This window comes from Hemitrygon akajei, chromosome 2 (genome assembly GCF_048418815.1).
Source record: "Hemitrygon akajei chromosome 2, sHemAka1.3, whole genome shotgun sequence".
In the NCBI taxonomy this organism is placed as follows: Eukaryota; Metazoa; Chordata; class Chondrichthyes; order Myliobatiformes; family Dasyatidae; genus Hemitrygon; species Hemitrygon akajei.
This window is the reverse complement of record NC_133125.1, coordinates 53,730,230-53,754,669: the sequence shown is the minus strand read 5'-3', so window position 1 is coordinate 53,754,669 and position 24,440 is coordinate 53,730,230. Positions and strand designations below refer to the sequence as shown.

The 24,440-nt window shown below is 43.4% G+C and overlaps 1 protein-coding gene across 1 annotated transcript in view; it reads left to right on the top strand.

Annotated features, from left to right (window-relative positions):
• The window catches only part of LOC140741831 (prolow-density lipoprotein receptor-related protein 1-like), a 109,206-nt gene that overhangs the window by 39,771 nt on the left and 44,995 nt on the right, over window positions 1–24,440 (top strand). Inside the window, 12 exon segments of the mRNA XM_073072279.1 lie at window positions 2,295–2,665; window position 4,380; window positions 5,874–5,996; window positions 6,060–6,194; window positions 8,653–8,769; window positions 8,844–8,969; window positions 9,715–9,886; window positions 10,229–10,441; window positions 16,219–16,337; window positions 16,421–16,560; window positions 18,266–18,411; window positions 18,808–18,950. Of these exon segments, the coding sequence (XP_072928380.1) occupies window positions 2,295–2,665; window position 4,380; window positions 5,874–5,996; window positions 6,060–6,194; window positions 8,653–8,769; window positions 8,844–8,969; window positions 9,715–9,886; window positions 10,229–10,441; window positions 16,219–16,337; window positions 16,421–16,560; window positions 18,266–18,411; window positions 18,808–18,950 (1,806 nt within the window).

Here is a 24,440-nt window from a genome sequence, read left to right as displayed (position 1 = left end):
TGTTATATTTAATAAAATTCGACGTGGGAGTTCGACGCTGGGAATCGAAGGACATCGACGTGGAAGAGAATTTACATCGTTTTAAAAAGTCTCTCCTTTTAAAAGTACCGTGAGCTTTTGAACTGTAGGCATGTCGTTTTAAAATGCTGTTTTCTTTCGGCATATCGCTTTAAAGAGCTGAGTTCTTTTCAATACCGCTTTAAAGACTGTTTGGGACTGCAATGCTATTAAGGACTGTTTGAGCAGCTGCCAGCAGCTGAGCTCGGACCATTGTTTGGGTTTGTTTACATTTGAAGGGGGTTTGTTATCAGTGTTTAATAAACGTGTTATTCGTTATAAAACCCCTTGCCTAACTCATCTGTATTATTGTTGCCCGAATACGTAACAGTAAAAACATGGCTGATCTGACTGATCTTCACTATGTGTTCCTGCTACTCCAGAAATACCCCATCCCTCTACCCTACCTCAGTTTATTACAAATTTACCTTTGTTTGCCTTAAATTTTCTGTACTCTGCGTACTTATCCATTTTGAAGACTGGTTCCAGAGACTTAGACCATAAAATATAGGAGCAGAATTCGTCCATTTGGCCCATTGAGTCTGCACCTCCACTTCATCACGGCTGATCCAGGTTTCCTCTCAACCCCAATCTCCTGCCTTCTCCCCATATCTCTTCATGCCCTGACCAGTCAGGAATCTATCAACCTCTTCCTTAAATATACATAACAACTTGGCCAACTCAACTGCCTGTAGCAACGAATTCCACAGATTCACCACTCTCTGGCTAAAGAACTTCTTCCTCACCTCCTTTCTGAAAGGACACCCCTCTATTCTGAGGCTGTGTCATTTGGTCTTCGACTCTACCACCATAGGAAACGTCCCCTCCACATCCACTCTATCGAGGCCTTTCACCATTCGACAGGTTTCAATGAGGTCACCCCCACCCCCCATTCTTCTGAATGTCAGTGGATACCATCCCAGAGCCATCAAACGCTCTTCATATGAGAAACCATTCAGTCCTGGAATTATTTTTTGATCCTTCTTTGAACCCTCTCCAGTTTCAGCTTGTCCTCTCTAAGATGAGGGCCCCAAACTGCTCACAATAATCCAAGTGAGGCCTCACCAGTGCTTTATAAAGCAGGCTTGTGACCCTTGAGACTGCCTGGCTTGTCTAAAGCAGGTGCCATTTTCGTTTTGAATAGTAACCATATTAATAGAGCATGCACTCCACATTTGCCAATTTCCTTTGGGATTTTGTTTCAGTCAAGTTGCCTTGATCTTCAGTGAATGGAAGATTACCACACATTCCAACTATTAGTCTACTCTTGTGCTCCTTCCTATAGATCAGCATCCATTCTCAAATAAGCCCTGTGCAGAATGCATTCTCTCAAATGCTTTTAGAAGCAAATAATTTATATTTTTATGTATATCCCCTCTACATAACATTTGCCTGCCGTCAAGATTATTAGGTATACCAATTTAGAAACTACTTCTGCAAACCATGCCCTTTGACATCTTATCTTCCTGCACAGCACAAGTCCTGCAATCTTGACAATTTAATATATACTGCTCTGTTCATTAATTTTTTACTTTTCCATCTCACACTCCTTTCACCATTGCCCTCTCTAACTTGTACAAGTCAGAATGCATCTGGAGAAAAAATGGTCACGTTTCAGCTCGATGGCCCTCGTATCAAAGTGAGGAAAATTCACTGGTGTGGGGAAGTTTTGTGATGAGGTCATATCACGGTTGTTTAAAGTTTATCATTGATTCCGTCTGGTTGAGTAGTTAGAAAAAAATGTTGGAAACCTATAATGAGAGTACTGAACATCTTGATCTGGGCATTTCCAGTATTGTTTCCAACACCTGTGTAGCTTTGTACCTCTTGATTTTATAGCCTTGTGTCCTCTCACAGCTAACTCTGCCACCTGTAATTGTCATCAGCAGATTTCATAAATTGCAGAAATTTAAGTCCTAGGCCCCTACACCACTTGAGACTTGAAATGTTGACCGTCCATTTCCCTCACAGATGCTGCTTGGTCCTCAGTTTTCCTCCAGTGGTTTGTGTTTTTTTTTGCTCCAAATTCTAATATCTGCAGTCCTTTGTTACCACTCTTTACATTTTGCAACTAGGAAAAGCACTTCTTCCCTGTTGTCCACTTAATCTCTTCCAAAGGACAAACTTCAAATTTAATACTGTGAAAATTTGAAGAAAAGATGCGAGATTTGGAAGACTTCTTGCCGTGATCTTAAGCCTATCAAGCAAACTAAATTATCTACCTTGTCTTGTTCTAGACAACCTTACATGTAGTCAAAAAGAATTTACTTGCTCCAGTGGCAAATGCATTTTGATATCATTCATGTGCAATGGTGAAGATGACTGTGGTGATGGAAGTGACGAAAGGAGTTGTGTTCCTTCCAAGTGTGGCCCACATGAGTTTCGGTGCAATAGTTCTCAGTGTATTCCCGTGAGCTGGGTATGTGACACCAATGCTGATTGCAGTGATCAATCCGATGAATCTCCTGAATGCTGTGGGCATATTGCCCTTCCTCCTATGGTTTGCTGTCCTGGTGATTTCCATTGTGGTTCTGGTCAATGCATTCATAGTAAGTGGCAGTGTGATGGTGATACAGACTGCCAAGATGGAAGTGATGAAATCAATTGTGTTAAGTAACTCTGTCTTCACGCCATGTACCATCGACTTAAGTTGGTTGTGGTTGTCTCTGTGTAGAAGGATGTGGTCATTTTGACTGAAGTGCTGAGAATAACATGATGCAGGAGATCTGTTAATAATCCTAAAGCAGAGGCTGCTAGGGAACAAGCTTCACAGGGGTAGGTCATTGTTGGGGTGAGGGGAGGTAATGAATGCTTAACTCTTAATCTCGTCAAGAACGAGCAAAAGCTAGTTTCCCACCGAGGGTGCTATAATAGCGCAGTGATTAGTGCGACACGATTACAGCTCGAGGAGTTGGAATTCAGGGTTTAGTCGCGGCGTCCTCTGTAAAATGTTCATATGTTCCTCCCTTATGTGCGTGGGTTTCCTCCCACAGTCCAAAGATGTACTGGTCAATAGGTTAATTAGTCATTCTAAATTGTCCTGTAATTAGGCTAGGGGTTAAATAAGTGAGTTGCCGGGCAACATGACTTGGTAGGCCAGAAGGTATTCTGTGCTGTATCTCCGTATAAAACTAAATTAATTTAAAACAGTAAACTTGATATACTTATTGTTGATAGGTACCCTTTAATGGCAGTCAGCAGTTACAGTTCCTGAAATGATATCTGGATTTCTACAAGTTTGTGATATCTGATTAAATTGGAACAGTTGAGATTTTACAGAACCTTTCAATTCAAATGATTAATTTATGCCTACACATTAATTGTTACTCTGGATTTCTGATTCTCCATTTGTGCTGTGATGTTTGCCTTTTAAAATACAGCTGTTATTGCTGTCACTAGTTAGCTGCATTATGTATATTTATTCATTTTCGTATGCACTTGGCTCATTTCCAGTGTGTGCATTATCTCTTTGCCCTCCTGTTAAACTCTCTAATTTACTGTAATTTAAACAATGCTTAAATTACTCCGGTCATGCAATATCTGTGGAGAGCAATTTTCACATTACTTGTCAGAACTCCTTTCATGAACCTGTGAATTTCCAGCCCATGTACATCATACATCATACTTCACATTAGACATTTTGATTCAATCTCTAACATAATAAACAAGGCAGGGTGGGCGTCTTTCTTTTAAGCCTGTGCTCTGCCTTTCAGGCTTGTGATTGGCTCCATTTTCCTGCATTATCTGCACAGCCTTCGATTCCCTTCTATGCAGAGATCTACCAAAACTGAACTCTGACTGAGGCATCAATATCCTCAGCAAATGTGAATTCCAAAAATTCACCACTCTAGAAAATGCTTCTGTAATCTACCCTCACCTCATCACCGCCCCCGCCCCCACCATTAATCTCTCTAGAAACAAAACCAGGGAAACATCCTACATCCTTTCTGAGCCCTGTAAGAATTCTTTTTTTTCAATGGAATCATCCCTCTTTCTTTAACCCTAGAGAATACAGTTAAGCATCCATCACGGTTTTTCATTTGTACTTTGGGGCAGGAGAATAAATTGCACAAAAGCACAGGTCCTTCTGAACAAAACCTGATAAAATGTCAGTACAAATTGCTCCAACAGTCAGTAATCTTCACTTGGAATGTGAGTTTTCAGTGACTTGTGTATAATGTGACTCGTGTCCACTTGAGCAACATTTCTCAACATTCATTCTCTGTGAATATCTGGATGATTATGATTTTAATTATATTTCACTTGTCATATTCTTTCCCACTGCATGGATTGGAAGTGTCGTTAATTGGGCGACACGGGAGCGTAGGAGTTACCGTTACGTTTTACACCACCAACTGTGAGATTGGGATTCAGTTCTCGCCTCTGTCTGTGAGGAGTTTGCACATCCTCCCCATAACGGCATTGGTTTCCTCTGGGTTCTCCAGCTTCCTCTCACATGTAGGAGGCATACAAGTTAGGATTAATAAATTGTGGGCATGCTTTGTTGGCATTGGATGCATGCAACACCTATGGGCTGCCCCCTGCATACTTTGCTGTGTTGGTCGTTGATGCAAACAGTACATTTCACTGCATGTTTCAATGTGCATGTAGCAAATAAAGCTAATCTTTTTACTTTAAGGGTGATTTGCAAGGGTTCTGTAGTAATCTGTACTGAAACACTTCCAGAGGAGGTGGTGGAAGCAGATAAATAGCAACATTTAAGGCTCATTTGGATGGGCATATGAAGAGCTAGAGAACAGAGGGAACTATAGCACATGCAGACAGATAGGCGTAGTTTAGGTGTGCATCATGATCAGTCGTGAGCCAACCCTTCTACTGCTATGATATACTATTCCATGTTCCCGGTTCTACATTGCATCTCTCATTCTAATCTGGGTTTGTATTGGCAGTGTATCTGCATGCGTTAAATTTTTATTCCAATTGCCCAGTCACTTTTGATGTACAACTTCTTGTTTTCTGCTAAGGGAACTTCAAAAATAACATCCCAGGAGCAAAAATTGTCTTGTTACTGAATAACTGTTGAAATTCATGAACTCCGTGGAAAAGTCACTCTAGACCACTTTACTTTTGAAGTTTATTTTCCAGTAAGGTTTCATTTTGTAAACTTGGTCCTAGTCAGTGAGGTGAACTATCTGGAGCTATCCCACCCAGCCACAATACATTGCAAGTACAATTTAGTTGATACTTTTTTTCCTTATACCAGCCTTGTATTTATAAATCTGATTTTTAACTAAAATCTTCTCAATGTTCATCAATGCCAAAGCTAAGCTGCAATTTCTACAGGTCTGTGCTCTGGAATTGATCAATTATACCTCAAATGTAAACCAGCGATTTTTCTAAATTAACTTTTTAAACTAAAACTTTCTCATTCTCAAGTTTTGTGGATGCACAAGCTTAATGAGCACCAGATAGTGGTAGATCTTTGGAACTCTACCCTGATGGTGGTGGATTGTAGATGTATTCAAGGTGAAGATGTATGAAAGGTCAAGGAATTGAGGGTTACAGTACTTTGAATGGCACAAGAGAGCTGAGGCCAGAATATGTAGTGGCAATGTTACATGGTGGTGCTGGCTTTGAGAGACCAGGTAGACTATACCTATCATCATGCATTCTTGTACCATGTCCATTTGAAACCACAAAGATGAAATCCAGCTTAAGACCAAAATCTAAATCCTTTTCAGATCTACTGCAACTAAATTTTCAGCCAGCTATTAAACTGTTCAAATTATGTACCTAAAATGCTAGCCCAATGCTCGGCAGGAATTGATTTTACAAATACTGCATTTTGATTCCAGCTTCGCTCACATGCAGACCAGATGATTTCAGATGTGGTAGCGGTGACTGTGTCCATCAAAGTAAACTGTGTAATGGATTTAGGGACTGCCCTGACGGTAGTGATGAAGCCATCTGCAAGAATGGTAGGTTGCTGATTCACTAAAGTATCAGCTAATGTTTAAGTTTATTAATGGCTTGAAATTTAGATAATCTCTTAATATTAGATTGCACAGGATCAAATGACTTCAGATGTCAAAGTGGAGAATGCATAGATGTGTCTCAAGTGTGTAATCGACACCAAGACTGCAAGGACTGGAGTGATGAACCCTCTAAAGGATGTAGTAAGTACTTCAAAATCTAAGCCACGCACACAAAATGTCGGAGGAACTCAGCAGACCAGGCAGCATCTATGGAAAAGAGTAAATAGTTGACATTTTGGGCCGAGACCCTTCTTCATGACTGGAAAGGAAGCAGGAAGGCAGAAGCATAAGAAGTAGGGGAAGGGGAAGAGGATAGCTAGGAGGTGATAGGTGAAGCCATGTAGATGGGAAAGGTAAAGGAGATAAGAGTGGACCATAGGAGAAAGGGAAGGAGGAGGAGCACTGGGGGAGGTTGGAGATTATCCAAGCATTTACAGACACAAAATGCTGGAGGACCGCAGCAGGTTAGGCAGCATCTATGGACAGACTAAACGTTTGGTGTTTTGGGCCAAGACTCTGCATGAGGGCTTGAGAAAAAATGAAATCAGAGTAAGAAAGTGGGGGAGGGGAAGAAGAAATACATGGTGATAGGGGAAACCCGGAGGGGGGAGGGTTAAGTAAAGAGTAGGAAGTCGGTTGGTGAAAGAGGTAATGGGCTGGAGAAGGGGGAATCTGATAGGAAATGGTTGAAGACAATGGAAGAAAGGGGAAGGTGAAAGAGGGTAGGGTAATTACCGGAAGTGACCCTTTTATCTCTTTACTTCACCTGTTCCCCTCCCTCTCCTGGAATCACCTATCACCAACCACCTTGTATATCCACCCCTCCCTCACCTTCATACTCTTTAGACATTTGCCTTTGTTTTTCCAGGCCTGGTGAAGGGACTCGGCCCGAAACGTCAGCTGTTTACTCTTTTCCGTGGATGCTGCCTGGCCGGCCAAGTTCCTCCAGAGTTTTGTCAGCTATGTTGAATACTCTCCGAGCTCCCCCCAATGCCCGGTCTCCTCCCCTTTCTCCCGTAGTCCACTCTCCACTCCTATCAGATTCCTTCCTCTCCAGCCCTTTAGCTTTCCCACCCACCCAGCTTCACCTATCACCTTCTATATTGTCTTCCTTCCCCTTCTCCCACCTTTTTATGCTGGTGTCTTTCCCCTTCTTTTCCAGCCCTGAAGAAGGGTCTCGGCCTGAAACGCCAACTGTACTCTTTTCTATAGATGCTCCCTGGCCTGCTGAGTTCCTCCACTATTTTGTGTGTGCTTCTTGGATTTCCAGCATCTGCAGATTTTCTCATGTTTATGGCTTTAAAGTCTAATCTAGAGAAAATGAGTTCAATAGGCTCAATAGGTACATTTAATGTCAGAGAAATGTATACAGTATACATCCTGAAATTCTTTTTCTTCACCAACATCCATGAAAACAGAGGAGTACCCCAAAGAATGAATGACAGTTAAACATTAGAACCCCAAAAGCCCCCCCCAGCTCCCCCTCCCACACATGAGCAGCAGCAAAGCAATGAACCCTCCCCCACCAGCAAAAAAGCATCAGCACCCCCCACCGATCACTCAAGTGTGCAGCAAACCATCAATAAAGACACCGACTTGCAGTACCCCAAAGAGTACTCGTTCACCCGGTAATTCGGCATACCACAGGCTCTCTGTCTCCCTAATAATGGAAAAAGAGGTGTCCCTGTTTCACAGCGAGAGGGGAGGCATAACAAGCAACTCGCTGATTTACAATGTTTAAAATCTGTTGTGTCGCTTTTTCCAAACTCGCTGCCCAAAGAACTCGGGTCTCTGGGTACACAGCCAGCAGCTAGATCGCTGCTTATGATTTTCCGTCTCCCACGACGCATCCAGCAGCGGCACCGGCCTTGAATCTGCCCACCTCCTGAGCCATGGTGATCTGGCACTCTGAAGGCACGCTAGTCTTCCAGGCCGCATCATGGCATATCGAAAAGCGAATGGTCCTGAGGCCCTGACAGTGGGTCCCATTTCCGCAAAGAACCAAAGTCAGCGTGTAACTCCAGGTCAGGATCTTCATAAGAACCTTGAAAGGGGGAAGAAAAGAGATATCAAAGATAGAAATAGAGCTCTTTCCAGAGATGGAACCAAAGGAGTCACCGTAAGGCATCATCCTCCTAAGTTCTAATATTTGGTTTGGCTGAATTGATTATCTTACTAATTATGTAACTTAAACAAAGTTATTTTTGTGTGTGGCAGGGCACCACGGTAACGTAGTGGTTCAAGCGACTCTATTACAGCTCAGGGTTTTCCAGAGTTCAGTTCTGGCACCATTCTGTGGGAAGTCTTTCTATATCTCCCTACGGAATGCATGGGTTTTCTCTCGAGTCCTCTGGTTTCTTCACACAGTCCAAAGACATACCTGCTAGGTTAGTTGGTCATTTTAATTTTCCCATGATTAGGTTAGGGTTAATTGGGTTTCTTGAAGGGCCAGAAGGCCTACTCCATGCTGTATGGTAAAATAAATGTAATTTCTGTTGATGCTGAAATTCGCATGCAGTAACTTTTGTGAAAAGTCTAGTGTAAATGCACATTGCATTAGGAGCAAGTGTATAGTTACTTGGCTTTCTTGTTCCTACAGATGTAAATGAATGTTTAATGAACAATGGAGGTTGTTCTCATATCTGCATCGATCTCCTAATTGGATACAAATGTGGATGTCCTGCAGGATTTCAGCTAGTTGAAAGGAACTGTGTAGGTAGGTTGAGTTTCTAAGCAGGTTACAGCAAAATCAATCAGCTAAAGAATGAAATGATTTTTACTTTTCTTCAGATGTTGATGAATGTCAAAATCTTGCAACATGTAGTCAAATTTGCATCAATTTGGAAGGAAGTTACAAATGTGAATGTCACCAAGGATATCAAATGGATCCGGCCACTGGGATTTGCAAAGCAGTTGGCAAGTACAACTTGAGCTCAACATTTAAGTGGCTTTAAAACTTAAAAACTTTTAAACAATATTTAAATTTATCATTATAATTTTCTTCTAGCTATGGATACTTAACCAGATGTGAGTAATGTGTTTACACCAGTAATCCAGTTCTGTGTAGTTTTATTTGTGTTGGTACAGTTTAAATCAATGAACTTAAAGTAACAGATCGGTAATGCCATGTTCCACGAGGCATTATTGTATTTCCTCCCACAAGTGGAGGAGTCAAAATCTATCTTAAACAATTTTCCTTGAATAGGATGAATTTTGGTAACTAGTTTTCAGGGAAATCAGAATGAGCAGGAAATGGTGCATGCCTAAATGCACCTTCTGCATCAGAAGAAAGTTGCAAGAAGTCATTCACATTGTGAACTTTGATTATGTAGTTCACTGGGACTGACACAGTCTTAATAAATGAACTTATTAACCTCAAGTTTGTACTGAAATTTGTAGCTTAGTGTCAGAAATTCCTGAATTATTCTTTGTACTGAAGGCAGATTAACGTTGCCATTAAACAAGAAAGATACTGATTTCTGATTTTGGGAGTACAGTAAGGACAATATCTGGTATACTTGAAATGAACTATATACTGTGAGTAGCCTTCACTACTAGACAAAATGCTGTTTAACCTATTCCTAATGGGCTTGTCAGGATATTGGCTTGTATTGCTTCCAAATTTAGTTCTTCTGGGTCAATTATTTCTAATGATCCACAGGGAAAGAGCCATATTTGATCTTCACAAATCACCATGACATCAGGAAGCTAGGTCTGCATCACCAAAAGTACACACAGTTGGCAGTGCAGCTGAGAAATGCTGTGGCACTGGATGCTGATATTGCAGGACAGTTAATTTTCTGGGCTGACTTGGATCAGCAGGCTGTCTTCAGGTAACTAAACCATTGAATCCATAACTAACACTGCAACTTGTCTTCCAAAATATTGAACCGACAAGTGGATCAGTCTGAGTGAATGAAACACTGTTTAATATGTAACGGGTGTTGAATTTCAGATTAAGAATGGTGACTAATTTAATTTTATCCTTAACACTAATGTTTTGATCTTCAAGTACAGAAATTAAATTGGGTATAAGCCACAACATCAACTTTGAAGTTTCCACAATTTGCTGAATTATATCAGACACCTTGTGCTGTAGACAAAACAACTGTGTTCATTTATTGAATATGTTCTGATTTGGTGCAATATATTTATATCACTTAATCCTGTTGTAGTGCATCCATCAACAGAGTTGTTGTTTCCAAGGTCCTCAAGGATATAGACTTCCCTATAGCGATTGCTGTGGACTGGGTTTACAAGCACCTGTACTGGACTGACCGTGGTTCAAAGACAATATCTGCAGCCTTATTTGATGGAAGCAAAAGATTGACCCTCATTGATACTGACTTGAAGGAGCCAGGTTCTGTTGCAGTTGATCCACTATCAGGGTACAGACTTTTTCCTCAATTTGTGCTTGTACATACAGTAGAACATGCAATAATGTTTATACATGAATATTTTTGTCCGCTGGATTTTAACTTCCTCGACCTCTACTCCGCATTGATCAGTGTAGAACTAGATTCATGCAAAAATGGGGAAGGCATGAATATCCTCTTGAAATATATTGAAGTCAGAAACAGTAGAGGCAGTATTTGTTTTCCTAAATGCAAATCTGCCTGGAATGGGCTTTTGAAAAGCTTAACCTGCTTTTTATTGTTCATTAGCCATACGATAAACTGATATCTTCACTTGAGTGTTTCCACTTCCAAATTGTAGCTCACAGTAATAGTGTAACATAAGTGTTTGTCAAGTAGGATAAACCTAATGCTGTTGCCAACAGTACAAATCTGTGTTCACACCATATAACAAAAAATAATGGGAAGCTATATGATTAGAGAGCTTTTAAAAACTAATAAATTGCAACTAAAACAAGCAAGAAGGAGAGAAAAGATTAAAAATTGGATTAAAGTAGCCAATAATATAGAAGAGGAGATGTAGTAATGGGGGAATTGGAAATAGTGAACAAACTGAATAATGTTTTGGATCATTCTACACTATCAGTATACTGGAAGTTGAGTGTCTGGGGAAAATGGTGAGTCTAGTCACAGTCACCAGGGAGAAGATGCTGAAAGACCTGAAGGTAGATGGTCACCTGGACCCAGATGGACTGCACCCCAGGTTTTAAAAGAAACAACTTCAGAGGTTGTGAAGGCATTAGCAGTGATAATCATTGAAAAGTACAACACAGAAACTGGCCCTTTGGCCCATCTAGTCCACGATGAACCATTTAAACTGCCTATTCCCATCGACCTGCACTGGGACCATAGTTAAAAATTCACCTTTCACCCTTAACCCGTGACCTCTTAATATATTCCAACCCAACCTCAGTGGAAAAAGCCTACTTGCACTTACCTTACCTGTACCCCTCATAATTTTTATATACCCCTATCAAATCTCTTCTCAATCTTCTATGTACATTCCAAGGGTAAAATTCCTAACCTATTCTATCTTTCCATGTAACTTGGATATTTCAGACCCAGCACCATCTTTGTAACTTTTCTCTGTACTCTTTCAACCTTATTGACATCTTTCTGGTAGGCAGGAGACCAAAATTGCAAACAAAACTCCAAATTAGGCCTCACCCCTGCCTTATACAACTTCAACATAACATCCCATCTCCTGTACTCAGTAGTTTGATTTATGAAGGCCAATTTGCCAAAAGCTTTCTTTATGACCCTTTCAAGCTGCAACACCACTTTCAATAAATTATGGACCTGTGTTCCCAGATCAGTTTGTTTTACTGCCCCTGCCTGTGGTTTTTCAAAAATCACTAGGTTCTCAAATGTTTCCAGAAGACTAATGGCTGGTTCTTCACTTGTGAAGATCAGGAGGGAAGAAGAGTCCTCAGGAGTGACAGCACGATCGTTGGTGACTGTAGAGGCCAATTCTGGATCTGCAGACTCTGGAGTAGTAGGGACACGGGAACAGCGCAGATGTGGACATTTGGGTAGTAGGATCCTTCCTGCATCTCCTCTTCAGAATTCCTCAAAATTCTTGGCTGCTCTGTGGATCAGTGTTCTCCAGTGGTCTCTCTCTCAAGCCAGCTGCTCCCACTCATTGACTTTGATATTTACCTGAGAGAGCTGCTGCTTAAATTGGTCTTTGTACCTCTTTTGCGGGGATCAGGATCTCTCTTGGCCTGAGAGAGTTCTCTGTAGAGTACTGCTTTCGGTAACCTGGAGTTGTCCGTACCAGACACGTGGCCTGACCAGCGGAGCTGCCTGGGCAGCAAAGTGGCTTCTATGCTTGGAGGTTGGGCCTTCTCAGGACTTCATTGTCGGAGACACGATCCTGCCAGCTGACACCCATGATGGAGCTGAACCAGCGCTGATGGAGGTGCTCGAGCAACCAGATTTGCTTGCGGTACAAGACTCAGGCTTCACAGCTGAATAGCAGGCTGTGATGACGGCTGTCCTGTATACTTGATTTTTTTGTGGACATGCAGCTGTTGGTTCTTCCACATGTTTCTGTAGGCGCCGGAAAGCACAGCTGCCCATTGTGTAGATTATCAATGTCCCTTACTACTGTAGCATTGTTGGAGATAACACTGCCCAGGTAGGTGAACTGCTCAACTGTGGTGAGAGGGTGGTAGTCATTGGTGATCTGAGGTGAGTTATAAACGTCATGAGGGGGCTTCTGATGGAGGATTATTGTTTTCTTCAGACTGACTGTTAACCCGAAAGCCCTTGTAGCCTTGGCAAACTGAGTGACTGCAGCCTGTAGCACCTTTGGTGTGCGTGAGAAGAGCGCAGTCAACCGCATAGAGTAGCTCAAGAATGGGCTCTTGCAATCGGGTGAGAAGTCGGCAGAGATTGAAGATATTTCCATCAGTGTGAAACCGAATCTAGATGCTCTCCGAGGGGGTTTCCTTCGCTTCCCACAGCATCATGCTGGAAAAGATGGCAAAGAGTATTGGTACCAAAACATGGCCTTGTTTCACGCCGGTACTGATGGGGAATGGGTCAGACAGTCATTGTTGTGTTTTACCTGACTGCTTTGGCCTTCATGGAGCTGCTGCAGGATAGTGAGGAATTTAGGGGGACAGCTGAGCTTTGACAGAATCTTCCAGAGACCATCGCGATTGACTGTACCAAAGGCCTTGGTCAGGTCAATGAACACCATGTACAGTCCCACGTTCTGTTCACAGCCCTTCTCCTGTATCTGGCCAGGACGAAGACCGTGTTGGATGTGCGTCTGTTCACTCTAAATCCACACTGACTCTCTCTGAGGTTGCGTTCAGCACTGGAAAGGATGGTTCTGTCCAGGAGAGTTCTGGAGAGGTTCATCCCGGCGGTGGACAGCAGAGTAACGCTCCTGTAGTTTGAGCAATCTGATTTATCCCCTTTGCTCTTGTACAGGGCAACAATTACAGTGAAGTGGAGGTCATTTAGGACTGAACCTTTCTCCCAACAGAGTGTGAGCACCAGGCACTGTGGCCCGGAGAGAGAACACAACCAGTCTCAAACAGACAGGGGAGGTGACCATCGCATACCCCGGTTACATTCAGGGTGACTCACAAATACATAAGCGAATAACTGTATAACTGTGGTGAACTACATATACCTGTCTGGACACGCCCCCCCCCGCTGACTGCTCCTGTGGCTCCTCCCACGGACCCCGGTATAAAGGCGATTGGGGACTCCGCCCCGGCCTCAGTCTCCAGGATGCAGTGTGGTGGTCAATTGCTGCTTGTTCTTTCTTCCAGCCAATAAAAGCCTATATCTCGCCTCACGTCTCCAGGAGTTGTTGATGGTGCATCAATAACCCAAGCTAAAATGTAACAGTAAATGAACTGGAACTCCCTTCCCTCCCCCAATAATCCCACAAAAGCATTTTAACACAAGAACAATAAACAGTGCTAGTCATTAGAAATGCAGAGGCGGGCTGTCACAGTATCATTAAGGAGTGCCACAGTATTTATTATTAAGGATGAAGTTGCAAGGTACATAGAGGCTGAAGTCAATGTGGTTTCCAAACAGGGAAATCTTACCTGGAAAAGACCTTCTCAGAAGCTTTTTGAATTTTCAAAAGGCCTTTGACAAGGTGTTGCACACAAGGCTATTAAACAAGATGGTATTACGGGAAAGATAATCCTCATGGACAGGAAGATTGGCTGACCGACAGGTGGCAAAGAGTGGGAATAGAGGGAGCCTTTTCCACTTGCCTGTCTGTGCCCAGTGGTGTTCTGCAGGGGTTGCTGTTGGATATGCTACTTTTCACGAAGGTTGTCACCTGGATGTCGGAGTTGATGGCATCGTGGCCAAGTGTGAGGATAATACAAAGATAGATGGAGGGGCAGGAAGTGTTGGCGAAACAGGGAGGCTGCAGAAGGATTACGACAGATTAGGATAATGGGCAAAGTAGTGGCAGATGGAATACAGTGTAAGGACGTGTATGCTCACGCACTTTGATAGAAGGAATAAAAGTGTAGACAATTTTTTTTAATGGGGAGTGGATTGAGAAATCAGAGGTGCAAAAGGGACTTGGAAACCGTAGTACAGGATTCTCTAAAGGTTAACTTGCAAGTTAAGTTATAGTAAGGAAGGCAGACTTAATGATACCATTCATCTCGAGAGGATTAGAATTAAACGAGGATGTAACGCTGAGGTTTTTGGGGCATTGATCTGACCATATTTGGAGTACTGCGCAGTCTTGGATCCCATATCTAAGAAACAATGTGCCATCATTAGAGAGTTCAGAGGAGGTTTTCAAGAATGACCTGAGAATGAAAGTGTTAACATTTAAGAAGCATTTAATGACACTGGGCTTGTACTTGCCAGAGTTCAGGGGGTTCTTATTGAAACCTATTGAATATTGAAAGGCCTAAATAGAGTGGAGGTGGGGAGGATGTTGCCAATAGTGGGAAAGTCTAGGACCAGAGAGTAGAGCCCTAGAATAAAAGGATATCCCTTTTAAAACACGAGAAATTTCTTCAGCTGGAGGGTGGTGAATCTGTGGAATTCATTGCTGTGGAAGCCAAGTCATTGGGTATTATTTAAAGCAGAGGTTGATAAGTTCTTGATTACTAAGAGTTTCAAAGATTGCAGGAGATTGAATGTTAGTGGAAAATAAATCAGCCATGATTGAATGACAGACTATACTCAATAGGCCGAATGGCCTAATTGTGCTCTTGTGACTTAGGCCTTATCAAAGTTCAAAGTACATTTATTATCCAAGTATGTGTACGCTATACAACTTTGAGATTGATCTTATAGACAGTCACAAAACAAAGAAACCCAAAAAGAACCCATTAAAAAAAATCCAATGTCGAACTTCCAATGTGCAGAGAGAAGGAAAATTGTGCAAACAATAACTAAGTAGATAGCATTCAGAACTGAATTTTTGCAAAAAAAAACATGAAGCCAGGCATCAACTGCAGCTGGAGCAAACCACAGCCTCAATTCATCATACACCCGAGGAGACATCACGGGACCACAGATGCGTGCGCCAGGCATCACTGCAGGCAGAGCAGGCCACAGCCTCAGTTCAGCGCAGAGCTGAGTAAACATCATGGAGCAGCGAGCAGAGCCAGACCATCTCTCACCTCCAGTTCTGACACCCTGACCTTTTCGATCTGGCCCGGTGCTTAAATCACCCAAACATCACGACATTCCTTGTTCTCAGACAGCCCTGGGGCCTGGGCTCTGCCGCCATGGTTCAGCCTGTACCCGACCTTCCGAACTCGGCCCAGTGTTAAAATCAATCAGATATCAGGGCTTTCCTCACTCATGCCTCTGCCTCCACTTGCCCAGCCTCGCCTCTGCATGCCTCTCTATTGTTAGTGGTGATTATTATTAATAAGGTGTTTAGTAGGTTTTTTGTTTTGTATTTTGCCACTGATGGGTAGTTGCTGGGCATCACCAGTGCCATCTTAAACCAATCTTACAGTCCTGTGGTGTTTTTAAAAATAAAAGGTCACAAATTTAAAAGGCAATTCTTCACAATTGTTTAGATTTCCCTTTCTCTGGTGGTAGAAGCAGTATTTTTACACTTTGAACATACAGTAGGTATCTGGTTAGTATGAAAATGATCTTATTAGAACACACCAGTGGTGGAGTAGCCAGCTCTTAATGTGATGTATGTAAGTGAGTCGAAGTGAGGTGAGCCTTTTCAAATTTGATGGCTTGGTGTTTCAATGTAGCTCCATCCGCTTGCTGCTTTCTAGGTTTGTTTACTGGTCGGACTGTGGTGAATCAGCAAAGATAGAAAAAGCAGGAATGAATGGTGATAATCGACAGCTCCTGGTTACCAAGGAGATTGAGTGGCCAAATGACATAGCACTCGGTGAGTATCTCTATGAAACCATTTTGAGTTTTGAAATATGCCAGTGAATCTCAACTGATGTGCTCTTGCTCCCCCAACCTCAGATCTTGTGAAAGGCCGCCTTTATTGGGTTGATTCCAAGCTTCATACGTTGTCAAGCATTGACCTGAGTGGTCGGGATAGAATCACGGTTCTGCATTTGCGTGAATTCCTTGCTCATCCTTTGTCACTTTCTGTTTTTCAAGTAAGTTTGAATGTTAGAAATCTGCAGAAGTAAAATGGTTTGAAAGGCATCATTTTGTAACATGTACAAAATGTCTGTACAACTTATAGAAAGCTTTTGAGCCTCAAACCTTGCTGTGCAATTGGAGCAACATTTTCTACATGATGGCTAATCTTTCTGCAAATGATGGAAGTACTTTTGCTCTATAGATGGAACAATAACAAACTAAGTTTGATTGGGTTACATTGCCATAATCACACTGGCTGATTAACTTTCCATCGGTGAAGATGTTTATTTATTTATTGAGATACAGTGTGGAGCAGACCCCTCTGGCCCTTCGAGCTATGCCACCCAGCAATCTGCTGATATAACCCTAGCCTCATCATCGGCAGTTTACAATGACCAATTACCCTACCATCTGGTAAGACTTTGGACTGTGGGAGGAAACTGGAGCACCTGGAGGAAATCCACACAGTCATGGGGAGAATGTACAAATTCCTTGCAGGCAGCAATGGGAATTGAACCTGAGTCACCTGTACTGTAAAGCATTGTGCTAACCACTTCACTACTGTGCTGCTCTTCAATGTCAATGTATGTGTTGACATTGTGATACTTGGTTGGTAGAACAATGTTACTTTCAAAATCTCAAAGCCAAGAAATGCCATATTTTGGATGTTAAGTTAGAATACTTCAAAGGCCACACTTTTCCAGGCCAGGGTCTGGACTTTACAGTAATGTTGCTAATGTTATATTCTTTTACATAGAAAGCATGATTACTGAACTAAGATACCCAGAGCCCAGTGTTTCAGTTCTAGATCTTGCAAGATTTGTTTCAAAGGCTAATTTTAGCCTTTTCAAGAGTGTGCAATTTTAACTTCATGTTTGAAAACTATTTCTAGGTGAAGATATTTGCATTTTGTAGTTTCTAGGCAGAAATGGTGCTTAAAGCTGTTGGATTATCTGTTCTACAAGAAACACCAATACCACATTCTTATTTGGATGAAACCTCCCTGGACTTGAACGGCAGCTTGGTTCCTCCAGATGTGAACTCTGTTTTTATTAATTGGTGGCCACTCCACTATTTTGGGACCTGAGTGTTCTGATATTGATCTGCATATTTACGTTATTGTATGAATTTATACCTATTGCCCACAAAAACATGTGGTTATTAGGGGTCACCTGATATCTTAAATCATGCATTTTGCAATGACTGATAAAGCCTCCAATCTGGATGTATCATGGCTTGGTACGGCAACCGCTCTGCCTGAGACCACAAGAAATTGCAGAGTTGTGGATATCATACAGACTAGCCTCCTCCCCATGGGCTATGACTACACTTCTCACTGCCCCAGGAAAGCAGCCAATGGCCCCACCCATCCCAGATATTTTCCCTTCTCCCCTCTCCCATCAGACAGAAGAGGCAAGAACCAGAAAGCAAGTGCCCAGGCTCAAGGACAGTGGTGTTATGATTCTATTGAATGGTTCCCTAGCATGATGAGATGGGCTCTTGACCTCCTCATCTACCTCATTATGACCTTGCATCTTATTGCCTGCCTGCACTGCGCTTTCTCTGTCACTACAACACTTCATTCCATGTTGTTATTTTCCCTTTTACTATCTCAATGCACTGTTGTAATCAAATGATCTGTATGGGTGGTATGAAACCAATTGTTCACAGTGCCCTCGTACATGTGTCAGTGATCCAATTCCAACTTTTCTGCTCCAGGACACTGTCTTTTGGATTGATGGGATGAATGAAGCCATCTATAAAGCCAACAAGTTCAGTGGAGAAGATCTTACAACTGTGATCTCTAATCTGGATAGACCGCAAGATCTTATTGTCTATCATGAAGTAATGCAGCCATCAGGCAAGTTTTTAATTTTGTACCCAATAAGAGAATTGATACTTTGATTTTTGAGTAGTTTAGGGAAGTCATCTTCTGGCCCACAAAATATTGCTGTCCTAATTTGTCAAATTTTAATGCTTCTTAGTTATGGATCTGCAAGAGAACATGTTCCTTTTTATTGTAATACTGGTTATAAATAACAATAGGCATGCACAATATCACTTGCTGATACAGTGTTGAATTGGAAATGAATTGACTGAGTTAGTCAAATGTTACATATCATCTGTTACAACCAACAATAAGCTTCCTGAAATGTTGCAGCTAGTATCAGCAGCTAATAATATTGAAGACTGAAAATGTAAGATTCAGTTTGTAATGTATTGTAAGTCTAAGTGATCGATTGATTTTGCTTTACAGGAAGAAACTGGTGTAAAGTGGATTCAAAAAATACCCCTTGTGAATACATGTGTATGCCTGCACCTCAAATTAGCAGCAATTCAGAAAAATCAACCTGTATGTGTCCTTCTGGAATGATGCTGGAAAATGGACAATACTGTAGAAAAGGTATATCAGTAATTTACTGACAACTGAAGATTTAACCAAACCTTAGGGGGGGGGTACCTGTTCTTTACCAAGAGGTTGTTGGTATGATACCTATTTGTGATAATTTGAACTCTTATCCACTCTTGTTTTACAGGCTCACGTTTTGCTGTTCTTGATGCTAATTTATATTAAATGTCCTCTTCCTGTATATCATCAGTATTCCTCATTTTTTGTATTCACTTGTCTATCTAAGAGCCGCTTGAATCCCTGTTTCCACTACTACCACTAGTAACTCACTCCAGGCACCTACCACTCTGAGTTTCTTTAAAAAAAAATACACTCACATCACCATTACCACCACCCCCCCCCCCCCCAACCAAACATAAAGCATAAATTCTGGTACTTGACATACCTATGTACCTAGAGCAAAAGATCCTGGCTGTCTATCCTATTTATGTTCATAACTTTGAAAACCTCCAAACCTCCTATCAAGTCTCCCTTTGTTACCTTGCATCAGGCAATTGTCCTCTTACTATTGCGTAGATTACTTTGTTTCTTCACAGTAATGAGGATGTCCTATCCATATCCATAGCTAAATTTGTATGAAATAGTTTGGCTTTGACTAGATTGTGATCTTAACATCTCCAAAATAGCTGTGAGCAAAGCTTGGGCGACCTATCTATTCCATTTTCTCGAACCTATAGCAAAAGAACACCAAAAGTACATTCTCTACTCAAAGAAAACCCCTGTGGTATTATAACATACAAAGCCATAATGTGGGGAAGACTCCTTTTAGTAGTGAAAGCCACATTGCTGCTAACTGCAAAGTATTGATCATTGCAGTCAGTGCTACAGTCCCTTTTGATCACTTTCTCTGGAGGGTCAGGGGCTGAAGGATGAGCAGAGAGGATGTAAAATTGAGATTCATTGGTTAGGGTAAAAAGTGCCAAATACCAGTGGCTCCAATTAGGGGTGAGAGGGTAAAAAGTTGTAAGGATGTGTATGGCAGGTTTTATTTTCGTGTTAAGTACCTGGAACATGCCACCAGGGAAAGTGGTTGAAGCAGATACAATAACCATTAAAAATGGAACCAGACAAGAACACTAGCAGTTATGGGAATGGAGGGGTACGGACAATGTTCAGGAAGATGGGATTAGTTTAAATTTGCATCATGGCAAAGACTTCATTTATCAGAAGATCTGTTCTTGTGCTGCCTGGTTCTGTTCATGATACAAAGAAGGGAATCTCATCCAGCCAATGAAGTGATAACTGCAGCTGTAACATAACAATTGCTTCCAATGATTAGTCAAAACATTTGGCACTGTCAGGTTAGACTAATTAGATTTTGTACCTGGAACTGTTGTGCACCTGCTGAAAAGTCTTGGCCTGAACTGTTGACAGTTTATTCCCTATCATTAGATACCCCTGACTGCTGAGCTCCTCCAGCACGTTGTGTGTATTACTATTGTGTGCAAGCTGCTATTTTGCATTAAAAATGGTAAAGTTCAAAATTCAAGTGTAGTAAAACATTCCCTTGGCACTCCAGTGTAACGTCCTGGTGCTGGGGCAAATGGCCACAAGGAATTTCCGACAGCAACCAAGCTTGTTCAGAAATAGATTTTAGAAGTTTTGCTGGAGAAATTTGGGGAGCATTTTGGTGCATTTTCCAATTGGGTAACTGAACAAAGAGGCTCAGACTGGAGAGGAGATGGAGCGAGTAGCCCAGCGATCCTGGGGGTTACAATTGTGGGGGTATCGCTCTGTGATTGATCTCATTGGATGCTGTGTGATTGCCCTGAGCATTGAATCAGTGGGATGTGTGTTTTAAACCTGTGCTAGTATGGATTCTGTCGGAGTGGAGTGGTGGTGTTCATCCACAGAGGTTACCGGTAACTAATGCGTGTGTATTGAGTCGGGTAGATATTTGTACTCCGGAGGAATTGTTAATTCGCCTATTAAGTACTGTTAAAATTGTAAGGCAGAGGTTTGATAAAATGGCGGGCACAGACCTCATTTTACTGCGTACAAGCGCTGACGTAACAAGAGCGGAGTGGGCCAAATCACAAGTTGGGTTTCCCGTAGCTGACTTCAAAGACAAGGTTCTGTCATTTCTGAGGCATGAGGGGAAGGAGTGGTCGGATTTGGAATGTCTAATTAGTCCCCGTCCCCCAGGGAAGAGTGAGAATTCTGAGTTAGTATCCGTCCTTGCCTCTCTGGCGAATAAATGGAAAAAATGGCCAGGTTCAAAGACCCAGCTATGGTAGGCTCCTCCTATTCTCTGGAATAATGCTCACCCCTAAAGGGGAGGAGGAGTATGAGACTTGGGCGGAGCAGACCTGTCAGTTGTTAGATGAGTAGGAGTGCTCGGATGACGTAAAGCGACAGAGATTGGTTGAAAGTTTGAGTGGGCGGGCTGCTGACATGGTGAGAGCCATGAAGTTCCGGTACCCTGTATCTAAAGCTTATATGGGGGCAATGGAAAAGGCATTTCAGAACATGTGGAAGGAGAAGCTTTCTGCCTGCATTTTTCGGCTAGAGAGGCATCTAAATTGTTTGCGGCACAGAGGGGTCATTCAGGCGGCTGGGGTGGTTCAGTTAAGAATGGACCAGATAGCAAAGGGCGCCCAGTCCCAGGACCTGATTGCGTGGGGTCTCCGACTGTCCCTTTGTTGAATTGATCAGAGAAGTACGAGAGGAGGAGATTGTGTCGGAAGTGCGGGAGGCCTCAGTCAGCATGGTACAGGCCTCAGTACCGGTCCCCTGCGGTGAAGTAACCGAGGATAGCTGGCCCCGGGGAGCGGTAGAGGAGATTGTGACCCAGTTGAGAGCTTAATTGTTGCGGCTATTATCAGCAGGAGTGACTCCCCATATGATGGAGCTGATGGGGGGGTGGTGGATTCCCCAAGGGGATGAACAATGCTGAGTGCTGCAGGCAGCCAGTGTCATGCAAGAAGGGGAGTGAGCCCTAGGTACCTCAGCAGAGAGAGTCATTGGGAAAACTTAGAGGAGACCCAGTGAGGGGACGGCCTGGTGTCTCTGGGGGAGCACATTCCCAGCAATGTACCAAGGAACCCCGAAAGCGAAAGGCCCAATTCTTGAAGGCTCAGTGGGGTCCATGCTCCCGTGTATCGCTTTGGATAGAAAGTATTTATACTAAAGCCATACTCGACACCAGGTCACAAGTCACGTTGCTATTCTGTTCATTTTACAACCGATATCTAACACATTTACCATTGACACCATTCAATGCACTGGAGATCTGGGGTCTTGGTGCTGGTGAGTATCCATACGACGGTTAATTGTCAGTGAAACTGGAGTTCTCGGAGGCCGATGTGGGAGAGTCTGAGGTCCTTGATACATTGGTGCTGGTTTGTCTGGACCCCGTTGAGACGGGTGGCGTTTCAATCCTGGTGGGGACCAACACCCCTCTTGTGAAGAGGCTGATGGGGGCCTACAAGGAGAAGACTGGAGAGAGCTTTCTGGGAACATTGTCCCTGCACCCGGAGTTTCGAGCTGCTTTTGAGGAAGGGCGTGGCTGCATCAGGCCGGATACCGACTTTAGACGAGGGACTGTGTGGTTCACCCAGTCGAAGACAGTAGTGTTACAGCCTGGGGAAGTAGCGAGAGTGATGGGGACCCCCAAGTTTCCCAGAGTGCCTGAGGGTGAGGCCCCTTTAGTGGATGCTCTGGAAGACCATGAGAGGGTGTTAGGATTTCCTGCTGGGTTACAGGTGAGACCCGAACTGCAGAAGCCCTCGGTTGTACAAGTGAGCAGGATGGCAGTGATTGTCAGGAACACTATGAAGAGGGAGGTCACCTTCAAGCGGGGGATACCCCTGGCGCATTTGTTCCCGGTGAAGGTAATGTCTAGTGTCCCTGTGAGACAAGCCGGGGAGAAACTATTGAAAAAAGGGGCAAAGTTGACCACTGAGTCATTCAACTTCAGGGACTCCCCAGTTCCTGTGGGTTGGAAGAGGAGGTTGGTAGAGAAGATGTTGAGGCTGGAAGGTGTCATTTCTGCTGAAGAGTTTGATGTGGGTTGTTCCAAGAGCACGCGTCACACTATCCAGGTGACCAAGGAAACCCCATTCAGAGAGAGGTCGCGGCGACTGGCCCCTGCAGAAGTGGAAGACGTTTGGCAGCATTTGTGCAAGTTGAAGGAAGCTGGGATCATCACTGAGTCCCGAAGCCCCTATGCGTCCCCAATAGTAGAGGCCAGGAAGAAGAATGGGAAGGTACGGATGTGTGTAGACTATAGGACGCTGAACAGGCGCACCGTCCCTGACCAGTATACTGTCCCGAGGATTGAAGATGCACTGGCCTGTCTGAGTGGTGTGAAGTGGTTCAGTGTGCTGGACTTGAGGGGTGGATATTACCAGATCCTCATGAGTGAGGCTGACAAAGAGAAGACGGCATTTGTATGTCCACTGGGATTTTTCCAGTTTGAAAGGATGCCCCAGGGCATCTCGGGAGCCCCTGCAACCTTCCAGTGGATCATGGAGAAGATGGTGGGGGATATGAACTTGTTTGAAGTATTGGTGTATCTGGATGACCTCATAGTGTTTGGGTCCACCTTGGAAGAACATGAAGTGAGGCTGCTGAAGGTGCTGGACCCACCTGAAAGCTGAAGGGTTAAAACTTTCCCGGGACAAGTGCCAGTTCTGCCAAGCGTCTGTTAGCTATATAGGGCACATAGTCTCATGGTATGGAGTAGTTATCAATCCTGCTAAGATTGAGGCAGTGACCACCCGGCCAAGGCCCCAGACTGTGAGCGCTCTGTGCTCGTTCCTTGGGTTCTGTGGTTACTAGTGGGGATTCGTAAAGGGCTATGCGAAAGTGAGTCACCCTTTGAATCAGCTTCAGTGCAGTGACCCTCCCTTGGGGAAGAAAGCAAGGGGGAAAAAGGACAGGAGAGTGGAAAGTATCTTAGCCCATCGGAACCCTTTGGACAGAGGTGGGATGTGAATTGTGAAGAGGCCTTTCAGTCACTGAAGGAGATGCTGACCCAGCTGCCGGTGCTGGCTTTTCAGACCCCTGATTGCCGTGTGTTCTACATTTGGATGCCAGGCTTAGGGGACATCTTGTATCGGGATCAGGGCATCAGGTGCGGACTGATGAGTTTGTCAGCGGAGTCTGTCGCCCTCTACGAAAAACTGTCCCACACACAAGTTGGAGCTTCTGGCGTTGAAATGGGCTCTGGTGGATGAGTTGAGTGACTACTTCTGTAGTGCTAAGTCTGAGGTGAGGACGGACAACAACCTCCTAACTTATATCCTGACCTCGGTGAAATTGGATGCCATAGGCCATTGGTGGTTGGCGGTGTTGTTTGCCTATGATTTCAGCCTGAAGTACCGGCTGGGAAGCAGGAACATTGATGCAGCTGCTTTGTCCCGACGTGTGCATGAGGGGCTGAACAATGAGACTCCCAACCGCTGACTCAGTTGAAATCGGTGGTGGGGTGGGGTGCTATGGGTGGACAGTCTGGGTTGCAGCGGGACCCTGCAAGGGATG